The 14,878-nt window shown below is 39.7% G+C and overlaps 1 protein-coding gene across 2 annotated transcripts in view; it reads right to left on the reverse strand.

Moving 5' to 3' along the window:
- Positions 1–8,075: 8,075 nt before the first annotated feature.
- The window catches only part of LOC100986730 (guanine nucleotide-binding protein G(q) subunit alpha), a 313,400-nt gene continuing 306,597 nt past the window's right edge, over positions 8,076–14,878 (reverse strand). For both annotated transcript variants that reach the window (XM_034967540.4, XM_034967541.3), the window contains exon 7: positions 8,076–13,319. In XM_034967540.4, coding sequence (XP_034823431.1) covers positions 13,129–13,319 — 191 coding nt within the window. In that variant the 3' untranslated portion in view covers positions 8,076–13,128. The remainder of the gene's footprint in view (positions 13,320–14,878) is intronic.

Raw genomic sequence — 14,878 nt, forward strand, 5'->3', positions numbered from 1 at the left:
CTGAGCTTGTTAGATCTGTGGTTTGGTGTCTAACATTAATTTGCAGAAAATGGGGAAGTATCATTCATTACTTCAAAAACTTCTTCTATTTCTTTCTCTCTTTATTCTCCTTGTGGTATCCCCATTATACCTATTATAACTTTTGTAGTTGCCCCACAGTTCTAGGATATTCTGTTCTTTTTTTCTTAGTCTTTTTTTTTTCTTTTCAGTTTCAGAAGTTTCTATTGAGATATTCTCAAACTCTGCATCTTTTTCCTCGTCTATGTCCAGCCTACTACTCAAAGGCATTCTTTATTTCTGTTAAAGTGTTTTTTATCTCTATCATTTTCTTTTCATACTTTCTTGGAATTTCAGTCTCTGTGCCTACATTTCCCATCTGTTCTCACACACTGTCTACTGTGTATCCACTAGAGCCCTTAGCATATTAGTCATAGTTGTTTTAAATTTCTACTCTGAAAATTCCAACATCCCTGACATATTTGAGTCTCATCTTGCTTGCTCTGTCACTTCATACTGTGTGTTTTTTTCCTTCTAGTATGCCTTGTAATTTTTTTTCTTGATATCTGTTCATGATGCAGTAGATGAAAGGAACTGCTGCATAGAGGCCTTTAGTAACATGGGGGAAAAGGAGGCTTTTTATGTTCCTATGATTAAGTGTCAGTCTTACAGAGAGTCTGTACCTCTGGACTCTGAACTTTACACATGCTTCTCAATCTTCTTCCCCTCCTTCAGCAGGACAGGATGGCCAGTGTGTGCTGCAGTTAGGTATTTCCCTTTCTCCAGGTTGGTTAGACTCTGGTAAAATCTGAATAGTTTAGGCTCTGATAAAAAGTTTCTCTTGGTTGGGCGTGATGGCTCACACCTGTAATCCCAACACTTTGGGAGGCTGAGTTGGGTGGATCACGAGGTCAGGAGATCGAGACCATCCTGGCTAACACGGTGAAACCTTGCCTCTACTAAACATACAAAAAAAAAATTAGCCGGGCATGGTGGTGGGTGCCTGTAGTCCCAGCTACTCAGGAGGCTGAGGCAGGAGAATGGCGTGAACCTGGGAGGCGGAGCTTGCAGTAAGCCGAGATTGCGCCACTGCACTCCAGCCTGGGTGACAGAGCAAGACGTCGTCTCAAAAAAAAAAAAAAAAGTTTCTCTTGAGGACAGGCCTTGTTAACACAAACAGGATGGTCTGGCATATTTCAAAATGCTTCATTTCCCCCTCCTTCTACCAGAAGCATGAGGAGATTTTCCCCTGATAATCACTGTGAGAGCCTGCTTGAGCTCCTGGAATTAAAACTCACCAAAGTATGAGTGTCTCCCATGACTGGGTAGTCTGGAGTTTCAAGTCTCAGAGTTGTACACATTGAACCTTCCAAAATGCATCAATTACTGTTTAGGTTTTTGTATCCTGGCACTGGTTTTGGTAGAGGCTTTTTCTCCTGGGTTTCTGCTTCCATAAGTAGTGATTCTCTGTATTTGCCTGTCTCTCCAGTTTGAGGACCATGGTTTACCCTGTGACTTCACTTCTCTGAGGGATCTAAGAAGAGTTATTGGTTTTTCAGTTTGTTCCGCTTTTTAGTTCTTCTTAGGGTGGAGTTGTTAACTGCCAAGCTCCTTATATGCCAGACCAGAAAGCAGAAGTCACTACTATCTGAGTTTAAGGATTTTTATCACCCCAAAATGAAACCCTTTGTTTTGTTTTTTAGCGTTTTTTTTTTTTTCTTCTCTCTCTGCTTTTCAGTTTTGGAAGTTTCTACTGACATATCTTCAGGCTTAAAGATTCTTTCCTCAGCCATGTCCAGTCTACTAACGAAGCCATCAAAGGCATACTTAATTTCTATTACAGTGTTTTTGATTTCTATTATTCCTTTTCTTTTTTCTTAGAATTTCTTCCTCTATGCTTTCATTGCCCATTTGTTCTTGCAGGTTGTCTACTTTTTCCATTAGAGCCCTTAGCATATTAATAATAAATGTTTTAAATTCCTGCTGTAAGAATTCCAGCATCCCTGCCATATATGAGTCTGGATCTGATGCTTGCTCTGTCTCTTCAAACTGCGTTTTTTTTGTTTGTTTTTTTTGTTTTGCCTTTTAGTATGCCTTGTAATTTTTAAAGCTGGATATGATGTAGTGGATAAAGAGAAATCCAGTAAATAGGACTTCAGTAATTAGTGGTAAGGTCTGAGGGAGGGAAGATATTCTACAGTCCTGTGCTTAAGCCTCAGTCTTGTAATGAGCCTGTGCCCCTGGGCTGTGAATTTCACAAATGGCTCTCAGTTTTTTCCTGCCTTACATGGGACAAGACGGCTGGAGGAGACTGGTATTTGGTATTTCCCTTCTCCCATGGGGAAAGCTAGAGAGAGCTGCAGTTGGGTATTTCCTTTCCCATAGGTTGATTAGGCTCTGATAAAATCCCAATAGGTTAGGATCTAGGAAAATAGTTTCTCTCGAGGGCAGCATTTGGTTTTGAATACAATTTGGGTTTGAATACAATTTTATTTAGTTGTGGACCATCTCAAAATATGCAAACATGCAATCCCCACTCAAAAAGTCATTCCTTCACCATCTAGTCAAAGAACTTAGTTAATAAATTAGACAGTTAAATACAATTTCAGTACATTCCAACATATTTTAGAACAATATATTCAGACATTAGTACTAACAAAATAGTGTCCTAATAGTTTTTTTTTTGCATTGGCAGAGAGCTTCTCATTCTAAAGAGCTGTTTCTAAAGTCTTGTTTCATGAAGCTTTGCAACATAGTCTTATTTTTCCTAAGGACATCTTTTACCAGCCATAAAAAATTGGAGAAAGTTTTTCTTCTTTCTTCTTCTCCCTCCTCCTCCCTCTCCCCTCCCCCTCCTCCTTCGCCTCCCCATCCCCCCTCCTCCTCCCTGTCCCCCTTCTTCCCCTCCCCTTCCTTCTCCCCCTCCTACTCTTTCTCCTCCCCCTCCTCCTTCCCCTTCCCCTCCTCTCCCTTCCCCTTCCCCTCCTCCCCCTCCCCCTCCTTCTCTGAAGGCAGATGCTCTTTCTCAGAACATGGCCCAGATAATGCTCCTTTACTTTTGTGATAGTTTTAAATATATGTTCTCTCTTCTCTGATTTTCTCCCAATGATTAAATGTCACCATATGTGCCAATTCTCTGATGGAAGATTCTTTCCTCTTTCCTTTCTGCCTCTATGTCAGCACCATCCTCTGGCCTGAGGAGCAAGAATAAAAGTCCATGGGTGTCTCCCAGGAGGCAGCCGATCTGAGCATCTGGAATCAATTACTCAGGGCTGGTGTGGATGCTCATCCTGGGAGTCAATAGACAGTGCTGGGCAGGTGGAGGAAGGGAGTACAGGGTCCCTCTTAACAGATGAAAGTAAAATAAAAATGTCTAAGTCACTTTTCTTCAACAATTAAAAGTTACTATTAGTTGGGTGAGGTGGTGCATGCCTGTAGTCCCAGCTACTGGGGAGACCAAGTTCCTGGGGAGATCGCTTGAGGCCAGGAGTTCAAGACCAGCCTAGGCAACATGGTAAGACCCCCATCTCTACCTCTAAAATAATGATTATTAACTATTAACTTATCTCTTTAAAATGCTGTAGAAGTAACTTTTTTTCTTTTCTTTTTTTTTTTTGAGAGAGTCTTACTCTGTCGCCCAGGCTGGAGTGAAGTGCAGTGGAGTGATCTTGGCTTAATGCAACCTCTGCCTCCCGGGTTCAGGCAATTCTCCTACTTTAGCCTCCCTAGTAGCTGGGATTACAGGTGTGAGCCACCACGCCCGGCTAATTTTGTATTTTTAGTAGAGACAAAGTTTCATCATGTTGGCCAGGCTCATCTCGAACTCCTGACCTCAAATGATCCACCTGCCTTGGCCTCCCAAAGTGCTGGGATTACAGGCATGAGTCACCATGCCCGGTCTCTACATGTAACTTCTAAGAAACATAAATTTTTTCATAAGTATATTATTGTATAAATTTGTATTGAATAAGTTGTGTCATATTGTATAGATTATATTAGTACAGGTGTGTGTCTGTGTATCTACATATCTCTCACCACAGAATCTCCCACTGTGGGCCTTTGTGGCAAATTCATGTTATGCTAGGGTTCCAGGTACTAATCGTGAACCTTAACCATCAGCTGCAGCTGGTAGTCCATTCAAGGCAAAGTGTTTACTAGTCTCAGTTATGGCCTGTTGATTATTCCATTGTCTTTGACAATGAAAGCCATCCGTTGATCCTGTCTTAGTTGAGATTTCCCCCAGAGTAGGTCCTGTGTTAGGAGTTTGGGTGCAATGAATTTGAGAAGTGATGTCATAAAGAACCACAAGAGAGTGCACAAGCAAGACCACCAGGAGAGAGAAGCCAATAAAGGGTACATTCGCGAGCAAGTTTCACTGATAACAGCTGGGGCTGAGTCCTGCTCTGGGGGCCCTAGAGAGACCTGTAGGATGAAACTCAGGTTTATCTACTGAGGGCCAACAGCAGAAGCGTGTATCCACGGACTCCTGTCCCCCACTGGTCATGTCACTCCTGAGGCATCAACTCCTGGTTTTTGGCTGGTGGCCAGGGAATGCTAGAAGGGTGCAGGGGGCTCCTGCCCTGAACTGCCTGCAGCAACCCCCTGGGTGGACCAGTGGGTATGGAACGTGCAGTGAGGCACCTCCAGCAGGTTGAAGAATAATTATAGAAGAACACAGTCCCCAAACTGTCTGTTTTGAGTTTGTAGTTCTGTACAAGCTGTGTGGTATGTGCCTGGTGTTCTGGCAATTCATCATCTGTAGTAGGAAGTGAGCAATCTACACAGAGAAGACTTAACTCAGGAATGGAAACGATAACATCTACAGGAATGTGCACCTAAAGTGTGGCTTTCATAATGAGACAGACATTTCATCCAGTTTTTGTACCTGGTCTGAGACTCTTCCTGTCTGCTGGAAATACATCCCCTCATTGCCCAGAGACAGAGAAACCCCAGTCTAAGTTCAACTCTCCTAAAACAATTAAAAAAAAAAAAGTGCAATAATTAGGTATTCTTTCCTAGATTAAGGCAGAGTTTTGAAAAGAGTGGCGAGAGAACAGTTTTTTAAAAAAGAAAATGTGAGCTGTGGATTTTATGATACTTTTTAGTCTCAATCATGTCAATATGAAGAATTACCTTCCATGAGATAAAATGCTTATAACCATAGGGATAAGCAAGCCTCACTGTATAGATGTGCGGATATTTGTACGCATGTATCTGTGTACACAGCGTCAAGATAAAACCATTTTGAGATTTTACATGTGTACCCACGTATGTGTAGAGACTATGTTTTTAAAAATATTAGGATTGATTTTACCCAATTGACATAAACATTTGTGTGGGGTTTTCCTCTTTATTCAGCAATGATTGAGTTGGTTGGAGATGCTGAGACATTAAACACACACACACACACACACGCACACGCACACACACTTATTAGTTAAATTTGCTACCCAAACTGATTCCTTTTGAGTTTAAATATTTTGTATTTCCAGCAGAGCCGCCACTTGTCAGAGCCCATCATGGGTATGGGGCCAGTTTGCTTTTTGGTCATTGGGTCTGAGTCACAGGGGAGGGAATGCATATGTTTCTGGTGCAGTAAGCCAGGGTGGTCTTTCCTGCTGACACTCTCCAGGTTTACAGAAAGGCATCACCTAAAGCACCTGAGGATGGCATGCAGGGCACTTTGAGAGCCAGGTGTCAGCATCTCTTCTCAACTCCAAGTTCAGTGACAAAAGCAAGCCAGCCCCTTTTGCTAAGACTGCTCAGATTCCTAGAATATAACCATTGATGCTATAACCCCTGACATGGCACCTGTTCTTCAGGCATGACTGGCTGGTGCCCTGACTGGACAGTAGGTTGGCAGGCAGTGCCAGGATTCCTAACAGATATGCCCTCCTAGGTGAGGTCTGCCTCAGGGCAGACACAGTCTTAGCAGCAGCTACGTTAGCGTCCTGGCAGCTGGACACAGTGTGGAATCTCCATTTGCAGACCTTGTCTCTTCCTGGTCCTTTTAAGATGCTTTTAAGACCCAACATATAAGCACATGGAGCAAACTGGAAACAGATGGAGAGTCCCCAGGGCCCTTTAAGCAGTCTATCTCTGTGGGACAGGCCTAGTCTCCTGAGTTGCAAAAACATCTCTAGGGCTACGAAAGGGCTGAAACCTGGGAGCCCTGCCTTCCAGCTCTCTGTTAGTATGGTTCAGTGTGATTACTCTTAATTAAAGAGGGTAAGTTGCCTTATTTTATCCACAGGCTTATGAGACAGAAAAATAGTCTGGCCTTTGCATTCTTGAGGAAAACAGGAAGAGAGAAAAATCAACAGAGATCAAATTTCAATAGTCTTGAGGCATAAGAATTCAAAGGGAAAATAATCTTTTCAGTACTCTCTATGCATCTTAGATTTTAAAGAGACCTACATTTTATAACCAGGGTCTTGTTTTGCAGGAATCTATGGGACTCCCTTAAAACAGACTGGGTATAGCTCCTTGTAATAGCTGGATCCATGTTTTAGTTAGCCATGGCAATGAAACAAAAAAAAAATAATGATAATGCGTAATTTAAAACAAATCAGCCAGAAAGCCACTTCTAACCACTGCCTTTCACTCTCCACCCCTGATCAAATTTCAATAAGAGCTTCAAATATGGAGAAACTCATGAGTATGACAATCATTTGAAATCAGACAAAAAAGCAAGAAACTGGCTAGTTTACCATCTGAAATTGCTCTGCACACATTATGCAGTGTACCTGGTTGTTCCTTAGCATCAAGTTCCACCTTTTTGCTATGGCTTGTCTCTCAAGAGGCAGGACTCAGGGCATCACAACCTGAGAGAAAAATGTGAGAAGGCAGGAAAGATGGGGAGTAAAGCAGAGAAGCTTTCAAGCCAACTGTTTTGTTACCGTTTCCAGAAAGACAGGACAGAAGACAATCTGATGGCGTAGGCTTGCTCTATGAGCCAAAAAGTCAAGTTAAATATTTGGCCCAATGACTGTTCAGTGAGTTTGTGTTTTTTCCTCTGGGTGGGGGTCTTTGGAATGATGGTACAAATAGATCATGGTCCTGAAGGGGTCAAACTCAGGTTAGAAGGCCAAAGAGAGGGGAGTGCTCCTGTATAGCTTAACACTCCAGTGTCTCTGCAGAACTAGGGTGTGGGAACCATCACTCCAGGCCTGTGCTAGATGACAGTCGGTGCCACGCCATTCCTTGAACAGTTAAGACAGAGAGAGAGAATACCATCTACTGGAAATGGTCTCTAAATCACACAAGGAGAGCTGAAGGCCTTTAAGCAAAAATGACACTCTCATCTCTTAGTATTTAGAGAGGACATATTCTGAAAAACAAAAATCCATAAGCAAGGGCTGGCTGCCAGTTGGAGTAACAGGAACAGGTTTTGCTTTTGCTGTGGCTTAAAGTCCCCACAAAAGTACCTATTTTCCAGAAAGCCACTTGCCACCATCACCTCCACTTAATAAAACTCCCAGAAGCAGCTGATTTTTAGCTGACCTCGAAAGCCTGGATGTGTTTCTAAAACTCACAGAGGACACCTGTGACAGGTCATTTTTCCCATGTGGAGTCTACCTATTCACTGCCAGTGTTCAAATGGGCAAAACTCTTAAGCCAGCCATTGGCCTGAGTACAGTGTGCTACCCAGCAAACCAGGGCAGATGTGTGGATTCTTTTTGCTGATTGGGAGACTGCCTCAGGTTGAAGATTGCTGGCTCCTTTCAAGTCTTTATTGGACAGGTATTTACTTTTTTTTAACCAGTTAATTATAACCTAAATTAAGGCAAGTTTTTTAAAAGAGCAAATTTGATAAATGCTACCAATATGTGTATTTCCACTACAGGAGACTCTTATTTCTGATTATACACAGAAGGGAAAAGGTTTTTTGGTGTTTTTTTTTTTTTTTTTGAAACCATTAAACTTGTTTATTTTGGAAAATGCAATATGCACAACAAGGTGTGTTAAGGAAGGAAAGATGTATTTCAGTACTCCTGTTAATACAAAACATTCTGAGAGGGGCTCGGGCAACTTTAACGGAAGCAAAACTCAACAATGAAGAATACTATAGTACAAAATTATGGCCAAAAATACTGTATTTTTAACCAGCAAGATCACTGGGGCATTATTATACAACATTAGGTGTTTTTTGCAAAACTAGTTCCCATCCCCAAACAATAGACAATACATGCATTTGAATGACATTTTAGGAACAGTAAATATTCTTTTAAATACTGCAAGTTAAAAATGTTTTCTGACAAAACTCCCTAAATACATAGGTCTAGTAAGGGTTTCCAACAGGATGATGGGTGAGGAATCCAGCAAGGAGTTGCATTTAGAGAGTTCTTCGAGGAAAAGAAATCCACCAAAAACGTGTTTCAGTCAAAGTAACCTGGACAAAGTTACATAGTATTATTCCAGCTTTCTTTCCTGAACTTAAAAATGTTCTACCAACGAATACCTTCCTGTTTTTTCTGTCTACCAAAAGCTTATATAAAAGTCAGAATTTCTTTATCCAAGATCTGATTTTACCCAATAGATGTTTTCATAACATGTAAATGTCATTTGCTATATTGGGTTGGAATCATACGGGGAAATGGAGGACACAGGGTAGATAAGGAAGGCAAGGAGGAAATTAATATTTGAGCACCTACTATGTGCTAGGTGTGTATTCATACTTTGAACATATTCTAGAGGCAAGAGTGTTATTGAAAGGGCAGTGATCATTGGGAAGACAGCAGGAAATGGCTATTCTGTGAGAAAAACAAATGACAAGTTTAGGGTCTGTACTAAGTTATCTACTAAACAGCAGGTGTCTGGCTCCAAAAATCTCTAGCTAATCATATACAACTAAGCCATTTCTTTTCCTAATTTGATGGAACCAAAATGAAATCCCAAAGACACAGTTACCAGGACAGATCTATTAACGCTACATATGCTGGAAATATGTAGAGATAGATAAACATACAATATTACTAGTTTTATTTTTTTGTGTTTCTAACCAAAGATATATCTTTGGAAGAAAATATTAATGTATACCAAGCACACCTTATTTGTATCAATTGAGATGTTGATTACCAATTAAGTGGTTTTAAACCCTTATTTAATTTGAAGAAGAGCAGCAATATACATTACAATATTTGGGTACACTTTATTTTTATATGGGTTAACATTCTGCTATATTTCATTTCATTCGTTTTGAGAAACTGAAAACAAAGGGAAATCAAGGGTAATCGGTAGGTGATTTGAGGGAAATTTCCAACCAATATGTGAGTCTTGCAGTATTTCATTATACAGCCCTTTCTTCCCATTATTTATTTATTTTTTTTGCAAATAAGTCATTTTGACCCAAATCCAGCATAAATAGCTTTTCACCAATTCCTAACTTAAGACAACTAAAATTTACAATCATGTGGCAGTATAAATTTTAAAATTACAGTTCGTACACTTTGACAATCAAGATAGTCTGAAGTACAAAAAAGTAAATTGCCCTTTAGCTGAATTACCTTTTTAAAATAGGCCTGCTAGTTAATCTACCAAAAAAAAAAAAAAACAAAAAAACAAGTTTTACGTGTTCTTCAAATTCCTTTTGTAGTTGTCATCTGCTAGTAAACAACATATGCAGGTTCTTAAAATTTTTTTTTCCAGTCTATTCATGACATTCAACAGAGCTCTTTATATGGAAATGTTAAAAACTTCTAGAGATTTATTTACTTTTGAATGGGTGTTTTATTTCCCTTTGTTTCAGATATGAGGCACAAACTTCTGAATTTAAGCTCTGTAAGGCATAGTAGAAACTTCCAATTTACAAATAAGGAATTCTCTGGGGGTTAGAACTGCCATGTCACGCAAAAAGGGAAAAAATCATCTGTAAACTGGTACACTGCAATGTGTTAAGTGAGTCATGAAATGGCTGCTTGCCTTGGTATGCTGAAGAAAGGTTTCTGTGTTTTATGTTTTTGTTTTTGAATAAGACATGCCCAAGTCACCATAAAACTCACCACAGGCCTCCATTACCTAAGCATCAACAATAGGAGGCCAGTGGCACACGCTTATAACGCTTGCAATCACAATATAATATAAAGCATGAGTAAACTTTGTTTTTATACAAAACTGAAAAGAATCCCGTCCCGCCCCTAGCCCCTTCAATAAAACCCCGAAGAAACAAAAAAGAAAATCCTTTAGCTTCGATTGACTGGTGTGGCTAAAATTAGGTTTCTATGCATCACTGCTGCTAGGGTGATCAATTTTTTCCTTTCTCAAGAGAAGGGATCTTGTCATGCACCCTACAGGAACAGTGAAGCCACAAACCTCAATTCTGCATAGCAAATTCCATCCCAATTTCATAAAGACAAATATAACAATCTTTCCCTGTTTTGCTCAGCTTCTTCAAGCTTTGAGATCAGGTTTAATTGACTACATCTACTATAGCTCTATTAAATAGAATATCTTGATTCCCTAAAACTGTAACACTTATGATCTTGTGATGAGGTTTTCTCTATACACACTGTAGGCCTTCAAATGTTGTTGTTTAATTTTTTTTTTTTTTTTTTTTTTTGCTGCACCAAATTTAAGAACGCCCTTTCAGGCAAGCAGTGGTCTCTAGCTGTTAAAACATTTCCTTAGTGGATCACAATAGCTTCTAAAACTGCCTTTCTAGTAAAGGCCATCAGAGAGGTAATACTAAACTGTGCATTTGCCAAATAAGAATATGAATTGTATAAAAGCTCATATTCCAATCCTAGATCAAATGGCAAAAGTTCTACAAAGTTGGTTTCCATGTTTGTATAAAAGCTCCGACTGATTTTATGTATTTTGCTATGAAATTACCTTTGGGTCTTATAATCAGTATACCTCTACTCAGGAATGTGCAAATGATTTTATACAGCACGACGCTAGTACCGCTCTGTACGACAGTAAGGTTTTTTTTTTTTCTTCTTTTCTAAATGGAAAGAAAATATCCCTAGTCAGAAATAAACTGACAAATTTACATTCTCCTCTCTTAAAAAAGTAAATAAAATAACATTATTCAAAATGTGAATTAGCTATAGACATACAATACAATTACATAGATACATATCAATACAGCACATTCAATCTGCCAAAAAATTGATGATTACAAAGCCAGTATGGATGCTGCAATATCAAGAGAGATGTATGTACAATGATTAGAGCATTTGTAATTGCACTATACCTACAGGCAGTCTGTTTGTTAAATTACAGGTGCTTTCTGAGCAAGGGAAAAAAAAAAGTAACCTGTGTTGTTTGAGGCTGGGAGGATCAAGGATGAGAACATCTCATTACTGTTGGGTGGCTTTGGTACTCATTTAACAGGCCGTGATTTTTCTCCCTCCCCCTTTGTTGTTCCAAAAGAGTGATTTATATGGAAGTTTAGACTAGTGCCAAATACCACTATAGTTAAAATGAGACCAGTATCATGGCCTAATTCTAACGTCCCAGCAGCTTTGAACAATCATGATTCATTTTCTTAAATCAAATTTCAACTCAAGCTGCTTGACAGAAGCTTGTCAATACATGTGCTGTATTTTTTTTGCATTTGTTGAAAAATTGCACAGTTAGAATTCCAAACATTTCTCCTGGTAGGTTCAGTTACACAAATACATGTTCTATAGAACACTGAGAGGTTACTTTTGAGTTAAGTCCACAAATCTTCCATAAGTTCAACCTAATCAGTTACCAGTTCAAGAAGATCTTGAAGGTGGTAAACTAGCAGGAACTTCAGATTTTGGAAATTAAAGGTGTCGGAATAATACTACCAACCAATGTTCCTGGCAGACTTCATTGAACTTAAAGAACCACTGAGAGTAAAACTGGTTTCAAATAAAGAGGCATAAACAGATTTCCTGTTAAACCACACAGGATACTTTTTACATTGCCGGTTTGGACACTGAACATGGGACGTGAACACTAACAATGTCATCTTAAGGACAAAGAAAAGAATGGACCGTGAGAATCAAATTTCTAGTTACAACTGTTTGGCAAATGGCATTTCTGGTTCATTCTCAGCCAGTCATTTTAGGCTTCACAGTCTTACTCTCTTACATTTTAAGATACCAGCTTTTATTTTTTAAGTTCGTATTCATTTTATTTGACAAAAAGCCAGCTTTGGCAACACATACCCATAATAAAAGTCATTTTAAAATTGTGGCCCAAACACTAAGAAAAAAAAGAAAGGAAAAGCTTGAACAACAACAACAAAAAAATTAAGAACAACCTATAAAAAGGTCCTGGGTAGCAGCCATTAGGGTAATGTAGTGTCTGTTGGCATCTTTTTTGGCATCTGCAATTGAAAGAGAGGGTAAGAAAAAGAAGCAAAGAAGGGAGGAAAGACAATGGCACGTGGCATTTCAAAAGAAAGGACTCCTGTGTGTCTCTGATCCTGCCTTCTGCATATTTCTCTGAGCAATCAAGCTATGGCTGAAGGTAAACATCTAAAAGAAATGACACTTAACTGTTAGATGGGCATCCACTGTCCCAGTCCAAAGTGAGACAAGACAGTATATTCTATTAAAAAAGAAACTATGTGTGTATCCAAAGCAACACATTTAAAACCATAAGTATTAATACATGTAATCCTTCAGCAAAAACTACAAACTTAAATTAAGCTGATGATGGCTTAAATCGAACGATGTGTCCTGACTGTATCATTTGAGAGAAAAACTTGACCAAGAATGGAACTAGGATAAAGGCCATTGTAACCTGGGAAAAACATCAGGAGGGAGGTATGAATTAGAGGGGGAAAAAAAAAGGGAAATCAGCTTTGTTTTGCTCCATAGAAAAGAAAAAGAGAGAGAGAGAGAGAAAGAAACAAGTCTTATCTTTGTGAGTGCATGACTGAGAATTTAAAATACACTGAGTCACAAGGTTTTGCCTAAAAAAAAGATAGAGAGGAAATGTGCTGGGACTGTACTTCAGCATCCTCTGTTTTTCCTCTGAATAGTTTAAATAAAATCATAATATTTACTACAAACTCTGTGGACACGCTCACACAGAGTCCAGGACGGCAATAAATTAGTATTATGCAAATTGTTTTCCACAGAAATACAGTCCCTCTTGTGTATCTTCAATAGCCCACCAGGGAAGGGCAGGGCGGGTGTCTAGGAGGCACAATTAGACCAGATTGTACTCCTTCAGGTTCAACTGGAGGATGGTGTCCTTGACGGCAGCAAAGACAAAGCGGATATTCTCGGTGTCTGTGGCGCACGTGAAGTGGGAGTAGATAATTTTGTCACTGTCTGGGTTCAGGTCCACGAACATCTTCAGAATGAATTCTCGGGCTGCCTGGGCATCTCTCTGGGGTCCTTTCGGCCAAGAGACAAGAGGGACACTTTGTTACCTAATCTGCTAATGTATTCAATCATCATTGGTTCAATAAATACTGTGTCATTGCTCATGAAGCCTACATCTGCACTGCAGATTTGATCTGTTATAATCATTTTCCCTAACACTGCTATGTCTGACCATCCATCCACCCACCCAGGCACCCACCCATTCACAAAATGTGGATAGGTGAAAGCAGACAGATGACCTGAAAGCCAAGGCTAAGTTTATTTCTTAGCTTGGCCTTTCACTCTGATTCCCTGAGTGATTGGGAGCCACTGTAGGCTCTTCATCAGGGGAGTGATAGCTTACTTCTGTTCAACTGAGTTAATTATGCTTGTTTCAGCTATATAATAAGTGTGCACAAAGACACAGCTGCCTCGGGCTCTCCTGTCAATCTGTCCTCCAAACGACCCAACATTATGGATCATTTTACATCTTCCAGACTGACATCTCTCTTAGAACACCTGTTTGTAAGGTCAGGTCTATCTACAATGGGCCTCTCTAACAGTCTCACTTCCATAGATGTCTGGTATTTCTGAGCACACTACATTTGTGTAGCATTCAGTTCATGTGTGATGATAAAACAATTGGTTTATATTTTCTTTTCTTTTCTTTTTTTTTTTTTTTTGAGATGGAGTCTCATTCTGTTGCCCAGGTAAGAGTGCAGTGATAAGAACTCAGCTCACTGCAACCTCTGCCTCCCAGGTTCAAGCGATTCTCTTGCCTCAGCCTCCTGAGCAGCTGGGATTACTGGTGCCTGCCATCATGCTTGGCTAATTTTTGTATTTTTAGTAGAGACAAGGTTTTGCCATGTTGGCCAGGCTGTTCTCAAACTCCTAATCTCAGGTGATCCACCCGCCTTGGCCTCCCAAAGTGCTGGGATTACAGGTGTGAGCCACTGTGCCCAACCTATATTTTCTTACATTGATTTAAGAAGGAGTCTCTTATGTACCAAGAATTGTCCTAGATGCTTTGAAAAAGGATTGTGACATATCTAGCAAGATAAACTAAAAATGTAATTTTGCAATGGATTCTTAGATATGACATCACAGCACAGGTCATATTTTTCACAAAAGAAAAAATAAATTGGACTTCATCAAAATTAAAAACTTTATGTATCTAAGGACTTTTTTTTTTTTTTTTTTTTTGAGACAGGGTCTTGCTCTGCTACCCAGGCTACAGTGTAGTGGAATGATCATGGCTCACTGCAGCCTCAACCTTCTGGGTTCAAGTGATCCTCTTGCCTCAGCCTCCTGAATAGCTGAAACTATAGGTGCCACCAAGCCTGGCTAATTTTTAAACTTTTTGTAAAGATGGGGGTATCACTATGTTGTCTTGAACTTCTGGCCTCAAGCAATCCTCCCACCTCAGCCTCCCAAAGTGCTGGGATTATAAGCATGAGCTACCACACCTGGCCAAGGCCATTATTAAGAAAGTGAAAAGCCAATCTATAGAATGGGAGAAAATATTTACAAATCATGTCATCTGATAGGCGTTTAGTATCCAGAATATATAAAGAGCTCCTACAATTCAATAA

Source organism: Pan paniscus, chromosome 11, assembly GCF_029289425.2.
Source record: "Pan paniscus chromosome 11, NHGRI_mPanPan1-v2.0_pri, whole genome shotgun sequence".
Classification (NCBI taxonomy): domain Eukaryota; kingdom Metazoa; phylum Chordata; class Mammalia; order Primates; family Hominidae; genus Pan; species Pan paniscus.